Genomic DNA, 18,841 nt, shown 5'->3' on the forward strand with positions numbered 1-18,841 from the left:
GTGACCATCCAAACTTGGGCAACATTCATACAACCAAGTCTGTAAAGCCAACGGGAAGCCACCAAGTCTATAAAAAGAAGGCTTATCTTGAAACTTGTTGGAATACGAGTCAATTGTAGCTTTATAAACATCTATACCCCAGGGATAATTATTAAAATCACCAGACTCAACCAAGTCAATGTAAGACCGTGAAATAGCCTTTGTTTTGAGTTGAGAAAATAAGAAGCTGTTGACAAAATACAGAACTGCTATCTTCAACGCATCATCATCCGTTTCCCATTTCTTCTTCTTAAAACAGTCTGCTAGTTGGGCAAATGTCACGGATGCAGTCCCAAAATATTTTGAAATCAACCTATTCTCTGCTATGCTCTCTATACTTGTACCACCCTTACATTTCAACCCAGTAACAAGTGCAAATTCACCCAAGCCAAACCGCAACCTAGAATCATTCACTACAAACCGCATCTCATTTTTAACCTCATGATGTACTTCTCTCATAAGCAAATAGTGCATAACACGAATCTGCACAATCACTGGTGGCATATCCAAAAAATATCCAAAGCATGTTTTCTTAAACAGTCGAAGTTGCCGCTTTGATAAATTCGCTTTCAATTGATGAATAACATGGCAATTGATATCCCAATCAACCTTTGGTTTATAATCTAAGTCAATAGGCACAAGGAAATCCCAACACTGCAAAACATGTTCATATAAAATAATTTTAGAAATAGAATTCACTTAAAATGCAACTAAACCAACTAAAAATATTACAACTACCATACGATACCAACACGACATATAATTATAACAGCAGGGTATACAATTATACTGACTAATTTCCGGCAACTACAAATGACTATACTACTATTACATAACAGATAGGAATAAAGAGAAAAAGCAAAAAGGAATGCAGCTATAAAAGTATTTTCAAGATACTGTACGATACTACTATTATTAAAGGAAAAACAAATAGCGAAGACAGCTAAAAAAAGATCCAGAAGCATATGATAGTATATAGCTATACTAACAGGGTAAATAGTTGTACGAGGTTGTTCCAACAACTGTCTATAACAATAAAAACTATCACATAACACACATACACTATGTCTATAGGCACAAAACTTCTATGGGAAACATCATGCGTGCCATTGCCACTGCAACAAAACACCAGTTACGCAACAATCGAATAAAGAACATAAATGCAATTTCTATGTCAAATAGCATTGCCTCCCCCTTCCAGACTCAAGTACTATGTCAATCATGTAACTGAGTACCTGGCATCTTTTTTGTATACTACTTAGCACCAATTCAACAAATCATTTTCATTAGTAACATCAAAACTGGAGGTGCTTGCAGCTATAGTGTTTTTAGCAAACGACACACACAGGGGACGTGTTGTCATCCCTGCACTTGATTTTTTCAATTCCATATAAACACTAACACTCATATCGCTGCAAATTGTAATTGGTGGATATCCTTGAGCAATAGCATACTGAATAACTATTGTTTTACTGTCCTTTTGCAGTTGCTTTGCAATTTCTCTGAGAAGTTGTTCAAATTTCCAATAGGTCTTTATTAGAATTGCATCAACATGAAATTTATGAAATTATTGTTATCATCCCATTCTCCACTATGTTGCAGCAGAATTGGAATATTTTCCATGATTCTAAAGTTGTAATCACTTTTATGTCCAAAATTGAGTCTCAACAATGCAAATTTCAACAGTGTTCGAAATCAACAGTGTTCGAAATTTCAACAAAACAACAGCGAAATCAAACCTCTAGATCTCCAGATCTCCAAACCTATATTAGAATTTTCAGCTAAAATTCAGAAGTTTAGCTCTGAAATCAAAATCAAACCAACAGCAAAATCAAAATCTGAAAAGAACAGCGAAATTAAAATCCGAATCAGCATCTTCGATCTGTTTTTTCACACTTACTGCTCTTCGATCAGTGGAAATCTCAATTTTGTGCGCTAATTTTCTGAAATTTTGAAGAGCTTCTACATTTTTCCACGTTTGTGCGCTAATTTTCTGAAATTTTGAGCAGCTTCTGCATTTTTATACGTAGGGCATTAAAAGTGTGGGTAGTTATTTTGTTATTGTCGTTTATTTATTAAATGGGTAGGAGTTGTAATTATTTAGTGGGTAGAATTCTTTAATGGGTAGGGGAGGGTAAATAGTTTCACTTTTATAGGTAGTCTTGTCTTTTCCCCCGAGAAAATCTCACTTTATACCTATTAGGCCCAAAATATTTACCTTTTAATACCCATCCCTAAACTATTTACCCTGCCTACCTAGTCGGCCCAATCTATTTACCCGGCCCGGCCCAATCTACCCATCTCTCCCTTATCTTCGATCCAGCCCATTCTGCCCATTATTCCCAAGTTTTCCTTCTTTCTCTATCAGTTAACAGAGTACACTTTCCATAACTCCATTGCCAACCGATGAGAACGCAAAAGTGAAACACATTCGAGTTGTAATTTTTTTCTTCCGATTCCGTTCTATCTCTTCGTCTAGTACCTAATTTTGGGTGACATTTTTGCTTTGGGTGAATTTTTTGCTTCTGAAAGTACATTTTAGTGAAAGTGGGTTTTCAAAATCATAGGATTTTTATGTTTTCCTTTGTACTTTTGTGAATCAATGTCTATGGGTTGTTGTTTTCTCTATGGGTCGGAAGAGTTGTGTGCGTAGATGGTGGCGCTTTAGACAATATCATTCTTCAAAAGAAGTAGCTGCTGAATCCGTTGCCTCAGCCATGTCTGGGCCTAGTTTTTCCTTATTTTCTGATTCTCAATCTCCACTTAGTCGTAACCCTAGCAGTAGTCATGTTGAAAACACAACTGAAAATGTAGAATTAGAGGGTGGAAAAGGCAAAAATATTAATGTCGCGTCAGTCGATGAAACTCCCTACCTGTCATTACCCGACACAAATTCCGAACCAGTCATAGGAGATGTTCCTGTGACTGATAAGGGAAAAGGTAAAGTTGTTGAGGATTCTGAGTTAGGGGGAAGCCGACGTGAATCCGTTGCCTGAAACAGAGACTCAACCAGTAGATGTTGATTGTAGCGATGATTCTCAGTTAAAGAAGAGAAAAATTGGTGTCGCACCCAAGAAGGTAATTTTCTTACAATTATGATCTTTGCGATTTTTAATGTATAGTACATTGTTATTTTTTGATTTCTTGTTATGCTTTTGTATTATATTATAGTTATAGTCAGTTGTGTTAATTTTTTGAATTAAATAGACAGATTAAATTAATGTTCTGCTTGAGGTTTAAAAAATGGTCGCTGATTCACTAGTGCTGTCAATCAGTAGCTGTTGTTGTCAACCAAATTTATTGAAGCTAGAGCTGTTTTGTGTGATTTCTGATTTTCAGCTTTGCATTAGATGATTTTGTACGTGATCTAGTGTTTAGGCCAGTTGATAGTGGTGGGGAGAAGCAAGTATGGAAGGAATGGGACCGTATAAGTTATGTGTGCAGAATGAGCTTTTCTTTATAGGTTGCATGGTGTGGATGGGGTCAATGTGCAGAAGCCCCACGACCTTGGCTGGTGACCACCACTGGCATTGATTATAGGCAGGCATCGGGGTAGAGTGATCATGTATGGGGCGTTTTCTGAATAACACCCATTGTCCCTTTTGAAACATCTGAAGAATCCTTTAACCTTAAGTAATAAGTTAGGACATGATTGACTTATTTTCTAATGAAAATGATTTGTTGAATTGGTGCTAAGTAGTATACAAAAAATATGCCAGGTACTCAGTTACATGATTGACATAGTACTTGAGTCTGGAAGGGGGAGGCAATGCTATATGACATAGTTCTTCTAAAAAATTGCATTTATGTTCTTTATCTGATTGTTGCGTAACTGGTGTTTTGTTGCAGTGGCAATGACACGCATGATGTTTCCCATAGAAGTTTTGTGCCTATAGACATAGTGTATATGTGTTATGTGATAGTTTTTATAGTTATAGACAGTTGTTGGAACAACCCCGTACAACTATTTACCCTGTTAGTATAGCTATATACTATCATATGCTTCTGGATCTTTTTTTAGCTGTCTTCGCTATTTGTTTTTCCTTTAATAATAGTAGTATCGTACAGTATCTTGAAAATACTTTATAGCTGCATTCCTTTTTGCTTTTTCTCTTTATTCCTATCTGTTATGTAATAGTAGTATAGTCATTTGTAGTTGCCGGAAATTAGTCAGTATAATTGTATACCCTGCTGGTATAATTATATGTCGTGTTGGTATCGTACGGTAGTTGTGATATTTTTAGTTGGTTTAGTTGCATTTTAAGTGAATTCTATTTCTAAAATTATTTTATATGAACATGTTTTGCCGTGTTGGGATTTCCTTGTGCCTATTGACTTAGATTATAAACCAAAGGTTGATTGGGATACCAATTGCCATGTTATTCATCAATTGAAAGCGAATTTATCAAAGCGGCAACTTCGACTGTTTAAGAAAACATGCTTTGGCTATTTTTTGGATCTGCCACCAGTGATTGTGCAGATTCGTGTTATGCACCATTTGCTTATGAGAGAAGTACATCATGAGGTTAAAAATGAGATGCGGTTTGTAGTGAATGATTCTAGGTTGCGGTTTGGATTGAGTGAATTTGCACTTGTTATTGGGTTGAAATGTAAGGGTGGTACAAGTATAGAGAGCATAGCAGAAAATAGGTTGATTTCAAAATATTTTGGGACTGCATCCGTGACATTTGCCCAACTAGCAGACTGTTTTAAGAAGAAGAAATGGGAAACGAATGATGATGCGTTGAAGATAGCAGTTCTGTATTTTGTCAACAGTTTCTTATTTTCTCAACTCAAAACAAATGCTATTTCACGGTCTTACATTGACTTGGTTGAGTCTGGTGATTTTAATAATTATCCCTGGGGTATAGATGTTTATAAAGCTACAATTGACTCGTGTTCCAACAAGTTTCAAGATAAGCCTTCTTTTTATAGACTTGGTGGCTTCCCGTTGGCTTTACAGACTTGGTTGTATGAATGCTGCCCAAGTTTGGATGGTCACTTTGCTGATCATCTTGGAAACAACAAACTTCCACGAATTTTGAAATGGGCAGTCATGGGTCAAATCCCGAATGAGCGAGTTGCTTTGCAAATGTGTAGCTTGCAACGCAAACATGTAATTTTCTCATAGTTTTATTGCCTCTCTTAATGTTTTGGTACACTAGTTTAGTCACAGTTGTAGCAATATCCCAGTTTAGTGATATACTCTGTTGGTATACATGTATACTATATTGGTATCATGTATACTATATCCCAGTTCAGTGATATACTCTGTTGGTATACACGTATACTATATTGGTATCATATGATAATATGGATCTTTTTTCTTTCATACTTTATTATCATTTCTATTTCTAACTAGTGTACTTAATAATTGCAGTTAAAGAACATCACCCCAACTGATGATGAGAAGAAACAATTTGATGTGTGTGGTCTAAGCTTTGAAATTGAAGTTGAGTGCACTGACAGCCAACCCAGCCAGCCCGATAGCTTTCAGGTTTTTGGCACTCAATTACCAAAGACACAAAGTATGCCTGAAAGTACTGGAGGTGATTCCCAACCTACCAATGCTGAGGTAATGAAGGAGTTACAAGCTTTGAAGCTTTTGTAGGGAACAAGTTTGAGGAGGTGCTTGCAGCTATTGGTAGGCAGTCAGTGAAACCAGAGGGAAATTCAGCGGTATTCATCTTTTATATAATATAATGCTATAGTATATTGTTCAAAGATGCAATATATGCTTATAGGATACTATTCCATTCTTTACTTTTAGTGCACATAGTATTCTTGTCATATACATAAGACTAAAATTGTTAGTTTCTCATTTTCAGCACAAGCAACAGGATGATGATTTGCGTTCTGGTAAAATGTTGTATATGTAATTTTTGATTATTTTTTTATTTATTTAACTCTATGTATTTGTGCATTGACTAACCGTTTTTTAAAAAACTTTTTTCAGCCCCCTTCGTAAATGAGCATGATTTTGGTTTGGATTCTAACTTTGAACTATTTGCATTTGCAATTGATCAAATCACCGCTATTACACAACAAACAACATATAAGCAGTCATCTCATGATGTTAAAAAGTCGGGTCCTGCTCCGCTGCCATCAGGAATCCCTGTACAGACACGAGCAAATGTTGTTGTTGAGTCTAATACTGCTCCACAGGGTACGATGTTGATGTTACTAATTCTGTAGTTAGTATGTAAATGATAGGTTCTTGATAGTTTTTTATTTTTTATTTAAGTAGTGATGCTGATAATGCTTTTATGTGTTTAGCATGTCGGGTTGATGGTGTTGGTCAAGTGGATGTTGGTGGAAGTAATGTGAATTTGCCTTCTGGTAATGTCTTCTATATATAACTTTTCATTCTTTTTTTCTAAATTTCTTAACTTTGTATATTTATTTATTCACTAGCATTTTCTAATTTAAGCTCCATGTCGACACGGGGGTGATCTTCACTTGGATTCTGATTTTGAATATACTGATTCTCAACTTGATCTAATTGTTGCCATTACACAAGGAGGGAGACGTAATGTAAATCAATCTGGAAATGATTTGACAACTCGTGTTGTAAATAAGTCTAAACCTGATCAGTCGGTATCAAGAAATATTGTTCAGATACAAACAGATGTTGAAACTACTTCTGCAGTTTTAACACGAAAAAGGTGCCCCGCAGCTGTAAAACAGTCACCGTATAGGAATGACTGGCAATCTGGTGTTAGTGCAGTTGGGGGATCCTTGAAGGTTATCAAAGGAAGATTTCCATTTGTAAATGACATTTCAGAGACGGTTGATTTTAAGCTTACGACTGCATTCTCAAACTTTGTTGAAGAAAATATGCAATTGGGAGAATGCGTATTCGTTTCCATGTACTTTTGTTTTCATTTTTTCTTAATGTTTGTTGTTATATTTCTTATCCATATCTTCTTTTATACGAAATAGGGAAGTGTATTTACCTGGTGATCAAAAGCTAGAGCCTTGTTTTGACTTTGAAGTTGAACAGATTGATGATAAGACGTTTTTCCATACCTTAAACTATTCTGGCAGGCCGCTCTCTAGTTCGGTATGTGTACTGTTTTTTATTTTTGTTGTTGTAGTAGTTCATTCATATTGTTAGTGGTAGTCATGTTTTCTTTCTCTCTTTTTTGCAGCACTTGAATATTATATTCTACTATCTTAGGAAGAAGGCGAAATATGGAATTAATATGCCAATCAAAGTCACAACTACAAATACTCTTTTTAATAATATCATTCAAAGGGTTTTCACAGAATTTGTAAAAGGTGGGAAACAAGATCATTTGATTGATAGATCAGACGATATCATGGAGTACATGAAAGGATTTAGAATGCATTGTAACACTCCATGGCACCAGGTTGATCATGTCCTTTTTTCAATTAATTTGGCAGAAATTTGGCATTGGATATTGGGGTGTGTGTCATTCCACAAGAGATGTTTTTATGTATATGATTCGCTATGTAGTCGAAAGCACAAAAAAGCTATTCAGAAAGTGGCAAAGGCTTATGCTGTGTTGATCCCCCTATTTCTAGTTAGTATTGAATTTTATAACCAAAGAAGTGACATTGTAGTAGAAAATGGTCTGCACATGGGAAAGAAGTTGACTGATCCTTTTGATATTGAACTGATTACAAATCTGCCAACACAGCAAAATTCGTAAGAATAGTTACTTTTTTTTACTTTGTTTTCCTCATTCATATTAACATTTTCACTTCTAATTGATTTTTATATTCTATTCATTGTTTTATTTCAGAGATTGTGGAGTATATGTTGCTTGCTTTGCAGAGTATATTATTGAAGATCTTCCAATCCCTGTTGCCAATTTTGATGTGGATGGTCTTCGAGCTAGGTTTAGTATATTGTTGTGGCACTATGGGAGGAACAAGCAGTTGCATGGCGAATCAAGTGAATCTGAGGCTCCAGTAGCACCTAAAAAGACTCGTGGAAAGAAACGCAAGAAGTAGTATAGGTCCCTTTTTGGTTTTAGTTAATTGTATCATGAAAACTTTGCAGGATTTTAATAGTTTTTGGTGAAGTATGATATTATTAGTAGTAAATGACTTTTTGCTGATTCAAGACTGTAGGAAACTTATGCCTTTATAAAATATTTCCAGCTGCTAATGTTTCTTTTGTCATATTTAATTATTCTGGTTCAAAATATGTGGTAATAGATTTCTTCAAGTACATGGGGGTTATCAGTATAGTTATGTCTCTTGATGCTGAAAATTTGCTGATTTTGTTTTTGATTTCAGCTTGTTTTTTTAGGCTTTTCTTAGGCTTCTTCCATAAAGTTGTTGGTTTATTAGGATGCCGAGGTCCATTCCTTTGCCAGAGGGTAAGGTTTAATGGATTCTGCAAGTGAAAATTAGGGGCAGATGAAGTGAACACTTCCAGCAACGTACAAAGTAGTTGTGACAAAAGTTAAATTATCTGTTTTCGAATGTGATGATGGTCTAAGCTTTAATGTTCATCTGTAGTTTTAGCATAGATGGTGTATTAGTGTAGTAGAACTATATACCAATCAGGTATAATGATATACCATTTGGGTATCACATTGTATTTGACTCATCTTTTTTCCTGCAGCAACTAGATGTAAGTACTGACATGAGTTGCAAAGTGTGCGCATTTTAGGTATCACGTTGTATCTGGTGCACCATTTATATTTCTGCGCATATTTTGTTTTAGGCATATTAGTGCAATACCACTATATACCAGCGAGGTATACAAATATAACATTGGGTATCACCTTGTATTAATGTACCTGATGATGCACAAATAACTGCATGTAAATGGCTTCCAATTTGTTATAGTTCAATACAGACATGAGCTGCAAAGCGTGCACCACTTCTATTTCTGCACATATTTTGATACTAATAAAGTATACAGATATACCAATAATGTATACAGATATACCACTTGGGTATCACAGATATATTTTAGCATCTTATTTCCTGCAGCAACTAGATGTAAATGCATCCCACTTTTATATACTAAAATAGAAAATAAACAGATTCTTATTGAAAATACAAGTAGCCATATAAATTTGTTGCCAAAAAGTAATTTCGCAAAGAATCATCATACCAAATATATGTCCAGTGCAAGAAATGCATTTTATTTTTTGCTATTCAAATGCTATGATTCTACAATATATGAGTTGTATAAAAATATTGAAGCATTATATCAATCTCTCTTTGGAATATTTCGGCATGTTCTCCGGTTGTGTCCTTTTCTCCCGCATAGTGCACATGTAACTGTATTTCCTTCCCAGCCTCCTATGCCTCTCTTCTTTTTAGGTCTTCCTGGTTTGATTTTTCCTTTTGGTGGCAGTACCACCTGCGAAGAGACATGTTCTGGAATTTGCCACGTTGTTTCATCAGGCAATGGATTTACTGGTATCTCATATGTTTTCAGCAAGTAGTCTATGCTGTAGTAATCCGAGCAATACTTGTATGAATCCATATAGAATTTTTGTATAACTGCCATTGCATGTGAACATGGAATATCGTCTAGCTGAAACCTCCCTCAACTGCAGTTTCTTTCATGTAGGCGCACCACATTTCTTGTTTGGCCATCAATTACTAAATGTAAGAATTCAGTTGATGACAACACCTAGTATACTTTTAATTAAGAAAAGTCATTAGCTATATGAAGTAATAGTATTTTTTAAATAACAATATTCAGTTGTTTAGTGAAATCACTAAGGTAAAAAGGTAAAAATACAGTACATGCAGTGTTGTTATGATTTTGAAAATGCATACCGTCATCGTCTGTGATAAGATAGTATTATCTGCTAATATTTTTTCATACTTTGCACCAATCTTCATAAATGATTCCACTGCATCCTTCCGATTGGTGTAATTCCATTTTTGAATCAATGTTGTCATAAAGTCAAGAAAATTCACAACTGGGAGGTCTCTTGCGTGCTTGTTTGCTGCATTTACTGATTCCGCAATATTCGATGTCATGGTCATGGTTCTATTTGCCTTGGAATGCGCCCGAGACCATTTATCATATCTAATATCTATCAGGTATGTTTTCACTCTACTATCAATAGCTTCTAACTCTGCCATATGCCTGTTGAATTCTTCAACAGTGTATGCTCTTGCTAAAGCGAAATATACTTCTTTGATTTGTTTTTGGCTCTTCCTGAAGTTTGTCTTTATGTTGCTCCACAGATGGAACATACATGCACAATGAGGGACTTCTGGATAGACAATTGAAGTTGCTTTCCATATAGCATCATGCATGTCTGATACAATGCACATTCCCTCTCTTTGTCCATAGGTTTCTCTCAACTGCACGAAGAACCATTCCCACGATGCATCATTTTCCGAATCAACAATTGCATATGCGAGGGGTAGAATTTGTCCTGTAAACCCAAAGAACAAAATATCAATTACAACACACTATATTAATTTAGCATTTCATATAGTAGTATAGTCATAGGTAGGTGCAGGTGTGTAGCAAAACAACTATATACTCTGTTGGTATACTTGTATACCATACTGGTATCATATAATATTTGAAAATATTTTTTTTGTTTCTTTAACTGAATGTAATTGGATTGTACAAAAAATATTAATTTAATATTTCATATAGTAGTATAGTTATAGGTACGTGCAGGTGTGTAGCAAAACAACTATATACTCTGTTGGTATACTTGTATACCATACTGGTATCATATAATATTTGAAAATATTTTTTGTTTCTTTAACTGAATGTAATTGGATTGTATTTTTACCCTCTGCGTCTTGCATGGAAGCCGTGAGTATGGTCCCTCTATATGTTGACTTTTAAAAACTTCCATCAACTACAACTGTTGGCCTACAATAGACCCATCCTCTAATCGATGCATATATAGCTATGAATGCATACAAGAAGCTCCCATCTCCTTCAGTGTGTAGTCGTGTCACTGATCCTGGGTTAGCGTACTCTAACATATAAAGATATGTTGGCATTTTCTTGTATGATTCACTTGGTGATCGTCTCAATAATTGCATTGCTTTTTCTTTTGATCTCCATGCTTGCATGTAGCTTAAGTCCATACCATATGCTTTTTGGATGTCTCTTTGGATATCAGTTGGTGTATATATGGTTTTCGGGTCAACAAGTTTATCTTGTACCACAGCTGCAACAAAAGCTGAGACAGTTTGCTTTTGTGAACGAAATCTCTTATCAGTTAAACAACTGTGGACATAATTGAAATCTGTCACTTTGAAAAGATTTGATTCTCGCAGGCTTGATGCTTTAAGTCTCCAAGTGCATCTTTCATCCACGCATTCAAGGATATACCTGTTTATAATACAAATACAATTATGTATAATGTTTTATTGATAAAAAACACACACAAAAATCCGTACAATTATATACTCACATGGTATACTCTGTTGGTATACTTATATACTGTATCAGTATCATATTTTGCTGATAAAAAATATAGACAAAGCAACACAATTCTATACTCACATAGTATACTGATTTAGCATACATATATACTATATTGGTATTATGTTTTACTGATAATAACAAAGACAAACCAATACAGTTATATACTCGCATAGTATACTGATATAGCATACTTATATACTATACCAGTATCACTGATAAAAAACATAGACAAACCAATACAATTTCATACTCTCATAGTGTATTGATTTAGCATACTTATATACTATATAGGTATCACATAGTTTTTTTACTTGACAACATGCAGACGAACCTTCTTGGGCATGATTTATGAACCCGATATTGATATTTTTCTCTAACAACATACTGTTTCATAACGAGAGCCAGCAGGTTCTTGTCTTCGTAAATTTGTCCTTTTTCAACATTTTGATGAAATTGATCAGTTATGATGTTTGCATCATCAAGTTCTAAAATGGCGTTATCTCCTTCTTGCACATCAAACGTAGTAATCATATCAGTGCTTTCAATTGTGCAATTTCTGGTGAAATTGGAGCAACATCGAAACTGGAGGTGCTTGCAGCTATAGTGTTTTTAGCAAACGACACACACAGGAGAAGTGTTGTCATCCCTGCACTTGATTTTTTCAATTCCATATAAACACTAACACTCATATCGCTGCAAATTGTAATTGGTGGATATCCTTGAGCAATAGCATATTGAATAACTATTGTTTTACTGTCCTTTTGCAGTTGCTTTGCAATTTCTCTGAGAAGTTGTTCAAATTTCCAATAGGTCTTTATTAGAATTGCATCAACATGAAAATTTATGAAATTATTGTTATCATCCCATTCTCCACTATGTTGCAGCAGAACTGGAATATTTTCCATGATTCTAAAGTTATAATCACTTTTATGTCCAAAATTGAATCTCAACAATGCAAATTTCAACAGTGTTCGAAATCAACAGTGTTCGAAATTTCAACAAAACAACAGCGAAATCAAACCTCTAGATCTCCAAATCTAGATTAGAATTTTTAGCTAAAATTCAGAAGTTTAGCTCCGAAATCAAAATCAAACCAACAACAAATTCAAAATCTGAGGAGAACAGCGAAATTAAAATCCGAATCAGCATCTTCGATCTGTTTTTTCACACTTACTGCTCTTCGATCAGTGGAAATCTCAATTTTGTGCGCTAATTTTCTGAAATTTTGAAGAGGTTCTGCGTTTTTCCACGTTTGTGCGCTAATTTTCTGAAATTTTGAGCAGCTTCTGTGTTTTTAAATTAAATTGCATTTCGGATGGACTTTCTCCGGTTGCTCAAATGGAGTCGGAATCCGGAGGAGGCTGGGCCCTTGTGGATGGCCACATCTACTGGGCTGGCGGAATCACTGAATCCCTCCTTGGAGAAGGAGTTGGAGAAGGAGAGATCAGAAAGATCAGACACTCTATGAAGTTGTATAGGCACAACATCAGAAGCCCCCAACCCGAATTCTGGGAATGCGTATCTCATTCCAAGGAACTTCAGCAGTACGAACCCTGTGTCCTTGCCCTCGGTAGAACGATCTATTTTCTGGGGGCAGAAATTTTCCACATATAGGCGACAACTACGAAGGGAGGCACTGCGGCGAAGCTTACAACATTGACACCAAAAGCTGGGAGCTGTTGGCATTGAATGTCCAGGATTTTGCTCCTAAATTTAGTGGTAGAACTACCGCCGTTATGAAAGAGGAAAGTGATGCGACAGTTGTATGTTGCTCATTTCCGGCAGGTAATTTACTATTTTACAAACTCAGTCTAGATGGTCTAGATGGTTTCAAAGTTGAAGTTCATCCCAACTTTAATTTCACATTATCAGATTGCAACTCTTTGCCCAATTCGCTTGTATTGGATGACATTGACCTTGAGATACTAGCCTATGCGATCACCGCTGCACGCCCGCTTGTAAGCAACTCAACATTGTATTGGTTCACCAATGACCTGCACTACTTGTATGGATATGATTTTACCAAGGAAAAATGGTTTAGATCAACAAGTCTTAAACAGGATTTATTTAGATCAACAAGTTGGGAAAGGGAAATTCATAGGGAATCTCCAGTTCCAGTTTTGGTTGAGCTGTCTAGTACATCTTTCCTGGTGATTGCTCTTTTATCTTCGGGAAAATTGGGGGTGGCTTCCCTTTCTGTCTACAAAACAACAGACACTTTAGATGTGTCCGTGGGGGCATGCCAAATTATATCTGTTGATCCTTATTTCCTTCCTCGTGATGGGATGGTGGCAATGTGAGTGCAATCTGTCATTTATTCCTTACCTCTTTTATTTAATTATATGATGTGCATAAATTTGTCATCCAATTTGGCCTAGTTGAAAGTTCTATCTTTGCTTGCCACAACTCTTGAGCTCTGTTTGTATTTTTCTTCCTTCCGAGAAATTAATCCCTCTTTTTTTCATATGGTGCTAGTAATGTGAGCAGGGCATTCACATTAGGTGATGGATGTGTTGGGTCTTCCAATTTTCATTCATTTTAACTCTTGTCTCTCTGATTCACCTTTCCCTAAATTGTAAAGGGCTTGTAGAGTATGCAATTTTATTTACTATGAGTGCACGACTCTAGGATCAAGTAATCTCTCTGTTTTCACTTTTTTTTTTTTTTTTTTTTTTTTGCATTTCTCACCTCTAACCTCTTGATTTGCACTCGTATTGGATACCCGCACCCGAGTCCGAGCAACTTAAGAGCTTACTAAGATAGATAAATAGTCCTACCATAGAGAACCAGAATTTTAGCTGTTGTGTCCATATGAATTAGCAAATGTAAGTTGCTTTTTACAAGGTTGCAACTTTTGGGTCTAGCAAGGAGCTTAATTATTTTTTGGTTGGTTGATTGCTGTCAACTTTTTGAGGTGAAGGCGGAACATATTGAGCATAACAGATTGGTGAAAATTAGTTGGGGAAAGATGAACATAAAATCAGTACCCACTAAAGTCTATGGCATCCTTGTAAAACTTTCTGCTCACATCTTCATGTATAGAATGTGGTTGCATAAGTTTTGAGTATTGTTCTCTTTTAAATCTAAGTTTTCTCAACCCATTTTTTTAAAAAAAGATATGTTTTGTCAATCTAGCTACTAAAAACTCACCTGTTTTTTTTTCTGTTGCTAAAAATGTCTTGTCATGTCGCACTAACGTTGATCATTTCCTTTTCTTGTTGTACTAAGCGTGCATGTTGTTTTTAATGCTTAGACCGTGTTATGAAACTGGTTTATGATGTAGTTTGTGTTATCAACTAAAGAGAATACTGCTATTTAAATGTTTTTCCTTGATTCAGCTTTTAATGTAACTCTCTTTTTCTTAAGAGTGATAGACTTGTGAGATTTTATGTTCTTAAGCGGAGAGCTCCTTCTCCTGACTTCACTGTGGGCTCGGACTGAATCTATGAAACCAATCCTCAGTTTGTTTGTGTAATTCTATGGTTGTTGATAAGGTTGGAACCAAATTTAGGTTGACAACTTATTGAGCAATAGCAACTACCGATTCTGCCAGAAGTATCTTTTGGTTGTTTTGTCTATGGTGTATATAAGATTATCGATGGCTGACATATGCATTATCAGAAAACATAAATACAAAACCATTGGATACATAATATCTTAATGGGCAGAATAGTTCGGGAACCTCTCAAACTTGGCAACTTTTGTTTGTTTCCAATTTAAACTTCACGTGGTTTTTAATGCTGCCTTGAACTTTGACAATTTCATAGCCTCAAGCCCTCAACCCGATGGACGTTGACAATCCATGGAGTGTGACACACGCTGTCACATGGATTTTTTTTGTCCATATGGCATTTTTTACAATAAAATATATACTTTTATCTTTTTTAGTCCACCAACTATTTAAATCATTTTTTTTCGTGCCTATATTTGTAAAAAATAAATAAATAAATTGAGACAATGTTATTTTAACTATAATTTTTTATTTGGCTAAAGATGATATTTTAATCAAGTTACTTTTACATATTTGGTCAGGAAAAGAAGGAATACACATTTAGAATATATTATTCATTGCATCTAAAAAAAATATGTTGTTGGAACTCCATATATTGTAAATATTTTAGCTAAAAATAGTAAAACTCCGACTAAATATTTGCGAATTTGACTCGAAAATGAAAAATACATAGGTTAAACAAATAGTCATTGCATGAAAATGAAAATAAAAATACACAATATCTTTTTCTTTTTGTAGAAAATACACCATTTAAACTTCATTACTTTGGTAAATCTTCTTTTCATTTGGCTAAAGAAAATGGAGTTTCAACTAACTTTTTTAGATTTGTACCAAAAAAAAAGATAAGAAATACAAACATATATTCATGTTATTTAAAAAAAATACAATTAGGATAAAATATGCAATGTATTAAGAAGAAACAAGAAGAAATACAATTGGAACAAATAAATCATTATATTTGATTATGTGGCAGCCCCGTGCACTAAGCTCCAGCTATGCGCGGGGTACAAGAAGCGTCGGATCACAGGGGTATATTGTACGCTATATTTCTGTAAGAGGCTGTTTTCACGTACGGCTTGAACCCGTGACCTCCCGCCACATTAATATTTGAACAATACCCCACTCTTTGCCACATCAGCATCTTGGGGTTCAAGACTATCAAATTTCCAAGTTCTGGGAGTATTAAAGACCACAGGAATTTAAGGGGAACTAAACAAAAGTTGTCATGTTTAAGGTGTTACCGGACATTTCTGGCTATCCTAGTGTATCCTAGCATGAGTATATCCTACAAGTTAATTTTTGCTTTTCAACACTTCATATTTAACTTGAACTCTCATAGAGGTAATAGATTTTAGTTTTATAATGTTGCTATTCTTATAGGCGGTACCTGTAATCTAAGTATCATAAAATTACGCCTCCCGTTTTGGATACCGTACTTGTGTCTCTCTAACCAAAAATGGCATAGAAAATATGTCAAGCAGCGGACTCATACTTTTACAATCGTGGTTCACCCTTTGTTGGGTTGGACTAGTGATGCATTTGGTCATAGCCGTCTAGCTAGATGCATTAACTTGAATTTTTCAGAGGTGTTCATTGCCATGGGAACACTGTGAAGTAAGTTTTTGTGCCCTCCAGGGTAGGGCAGTCCCTGCAGAAGTAAGAACTGAACCTCTATTTGTAATAATGTCTCCTACAATTTGTGTTCTTTTTCTTGAAACTGCTGAATGAACTTTCTTTTTCTTTTTTCTGTTGGATGAAGTATACGTTTCGTTAGGATGTGATGAGGATTATAAATCATTTTGTGGCAGTTCCACCATGTGTGCTAGTTCTTTTTATTAGAGTACTGATTGCTGTTTCATTTACATGTGGTGATATAGCGCTGTCGACAGTGTTGAAGAGCCAGTGAAGAAAAAGGGTTCTACCATCAAAGACGAAAGACCACAGAGGATGAAGGGGCAGTCGCCCCATGCATCATGCGAGAAAGAAATGCAACTTGAGTAGTGAAGTCTAGAACAAGTGGCCCAATTATATGTAGGTCTACTTTCCAAAACGATCAACTCTGTAGTTAAGCAGATCTATTTGGCTTAAGTGAATCTAGCAATATCTTGCAGCTATCTGTTTAAAGTGCATAACCTGTTATGTAGATTCTGGATGGCTTTAAAACTAAAGTGCCATCACATTTCGACAGTAATTTGGTTTTTGATAGTCCTTGATTGGAAGAAGTCATGCAGTCAACATGTGCCCTGCATTTTTGTCGTCTTCTTTTCATATCAATGATTGCATCTATTAATGATTATTAGTTATAGTTTCGTTATATCTAATAATTGTTTGGCCTTTTCTTCCATCAAGGAAACGTCAGCCTACTTAGAAAAGACACTTTCTTTCAATAATACATGTGAATTAGAAATTCTTTCAACTTGCACTTCTTTTTTTTTCTCGCAGCAATTTTGTAGACCCAAAAGGTTAGGTTAAAGACGTGGGTTCACAAATTTGTGAGATAAAAAGAGGCCTTACATGATTAATTTCACGAATTTCACTAAACTTTTAATTTATTGTTCCAAAGTCAAGAGACTATTTTGTCACCACATTGGTCAATATGAATGGCAAAGCAACAAACTGATATGCAGTGTTAGCCCTGGGAATTTCAATTATAGTCATTGAACTAACAAAAATTATGCAGTAGAATCATAAAATTTGATAGATTATTTATCTAGTGAAAATATTTTATCGAGTTAGTTTGCAGGGGCTAGCCATTTTCTGACTATGCAATTGAAGAATAACCAGTATTACCAAAGTAAATGAAAAATAGCTACTTTTTAATTCGAAAATAAAATTAGGACAAAAAAATATACTCAACTAAAACAACGAGAAATTCCAACATATTACTGAAATTTTGAACTTTTACAAGTAAAATCTAACATATTATGTTGGAGTTTGAAACTCGTATGCTGAAGTTTCTCCGTTTTTCGAAGGTAACTCTAATATAATATGGAGTTATGGTGGAGATTGGAGTTCAAAACCAAATATAGTAACCTGGGGTCTAAGTAAACCAAATCTTTTCACCATCTTTTTGAAACACACTGGTAGGCGTGTGGGCAGGGGGGCACCTGAGTGAACTGCGTAGGAATTTTTATAAGCGGTGTCGGAATTTATATAAGAACAGAAATAATAACTTTAATTATCATAATTTTGGACTAGAAATGGTCTTAGTCTATCGGTTTTATCGAGTCTTAAGTTAGAAAAAGTCCTAGATTTATTTCTACTTTATAACAATTTTAACCATAGAGGCTCTCTCAAACATAACCAACGCGCTAAGAGACAATTTATGCCAAGTGATGCCATTTTTTCCCTACTTATTCATTTCCTCACCAATATATATATATATATATATATATATATAAATTTTTTGACGAAACATCTTATGACATGCATCCGCCCCTGTGAGTGGTGCTGCTTATTTGATTATTCAACTTGTCCACATTTTTAAGCATCTCTATTTTTTCTATGTGCATTATCTTTCCATTAAAAAAGGAGTAGCTATGTGCACCAGATCTTGTTGATGGTCGGATCCAGAATTTGATGAATACGAGTATCACTACATTTCATTATATTAATCACTAGTCAAGGAGATTTAATTGAGTTGTATATTTTGCTGATTCTCTATGTTTTATTTGATTTTGTTTGAATTAATTCGATTTGTTTTATAAGATTTTTGGTGCATAAACGTGATAACCAAACTAAAATCGTTTGGTCCTTTTATTCAAATTTAAAGGAAAAACAACATGATACGGATAACAAAAGAAAATGATTAAAATTATATTTAAATAAAAAATATTTTAGATCTTGAAAAGCAAAATGAAGCAAACGTTTAATATATAATGAGGTTG

General features: G+C 35.0%; 2 protein-coding genes across 3 annotated transcripts; both read left to right on the forward strand.

The window, feature by feature from the left end:
- Positions 1–2,666: 2,666 nt before the first annotated feature.
- On the forward strand, positions 2,667–8,019 carry LOC138881573 (uncharacterized). Its single transcript, XM_070161808.1, has 14 exons — positions 2,667–2,979; positions 3,041–3,117; positions 3,251–3,273; positions 3,379–3,464; positions 4,380–5,155; positions 5,420–5,567; positions 5,651–5,718; positions 5,868–5,898; positions 5,996–6,205; positions 6,316–6,378; positions 6,470–6,908; positions 6,982–7,102; positions 7,191–7,711; positions 7,809–8,019. Exons 1-14 carry the CDS (start codon positions 2,667–2,669, stop codon positions 8,017–8,019), a joined length of 3,087 nt encoding a protein of 1,028 aa, XP_070017909.1.
- Positions 8,020–12,182: 4,163 nt separating this feature from the next.
- LOC104246310 (uncharacterized) lies at positions 12,183–17,004 on the forward strand. 2 transcript variants are annotated; one of them, XM_009802111.2, is made up of 3 exons: positions 12,183–13,228; positions 13,316–13,739; positions 16,832–17,004. In XM_009802111.2, the coding sequence occupies exons 1-3, from the start codon at positions 13,180–13,182 to the stop codon at positions 16,953–16,955; spliced, it is 597 nt and encodes a 198-aa protein (XP_009800413.1). In that variant the 5' UTR covers positions 12,183–13,179; the 3' UTR covers positions 16,956–17,004. The 2 variants fall into 2 exon arrangements, with proteins under 2 accessions (XP_009800413.1, XP_009800412.1); XM_009802110.2 differs by having other exon boundaries at positions 12,184–13,739.
- Positions 17,005–18,841: the final 1,837 nt, after the last annotated feature.

The sequence above is a fragment of the Nicotiana sylvestris genome, chromosome 11 (genome assembly GCF_000393655.2).
Source record: "Nicotiana sylvestris chromosome 11, ASM39365v2, whole genome shotgun sequence".
In the NCBI taxonomy this organism is placed as follows: Eukaryota; Viridiplantae; Streptophyta; class Magnoliopsida; order Solanales; family Solanaceae; genus Nicotiana; species Nicotiana sylvestris.

Excerpts from the sequence above, each read along its gene's own strand:
- LOC104246310 (XM_009802110.2), top strand. The coding sequence starts at position 13,180 with ATGAAAGAGGAAAGTGATGCGACAGTTGTATGTTGCTCATTTCCGGCA. Across the intron at positions 13,740-16,831 it reads CGTGATGGGATGGTGGCAAT|CGCTGTCGACAGTGTTGAAG; the intron begins GTGAGTGCAATC and ends GTGGTGATATAG.
- LOC138881573 (XM_070161808.1), top strand. The coding sequence starts at position 2,667 with ATGGGTCGGAAGAGTTGTGTGCGTAGATGGTGGCGCTTTAGACAATAT. Across the intron at positions 3,274-3,378 it reads AAATTAATGTTCTGCTTGAG|CTTTGCATTAGATGATTTTG; the intron begins GTTTAAAAAATG and ends TCTGATTTTCAG. Across the intron at positions 6,379-6,469 it reads TAATGTGAATTTGCCTTCTG|CTCCATGTCGACACGGGGGT; the intron begins GTAATGTCTTCT and ends TTCTAATTTAAG.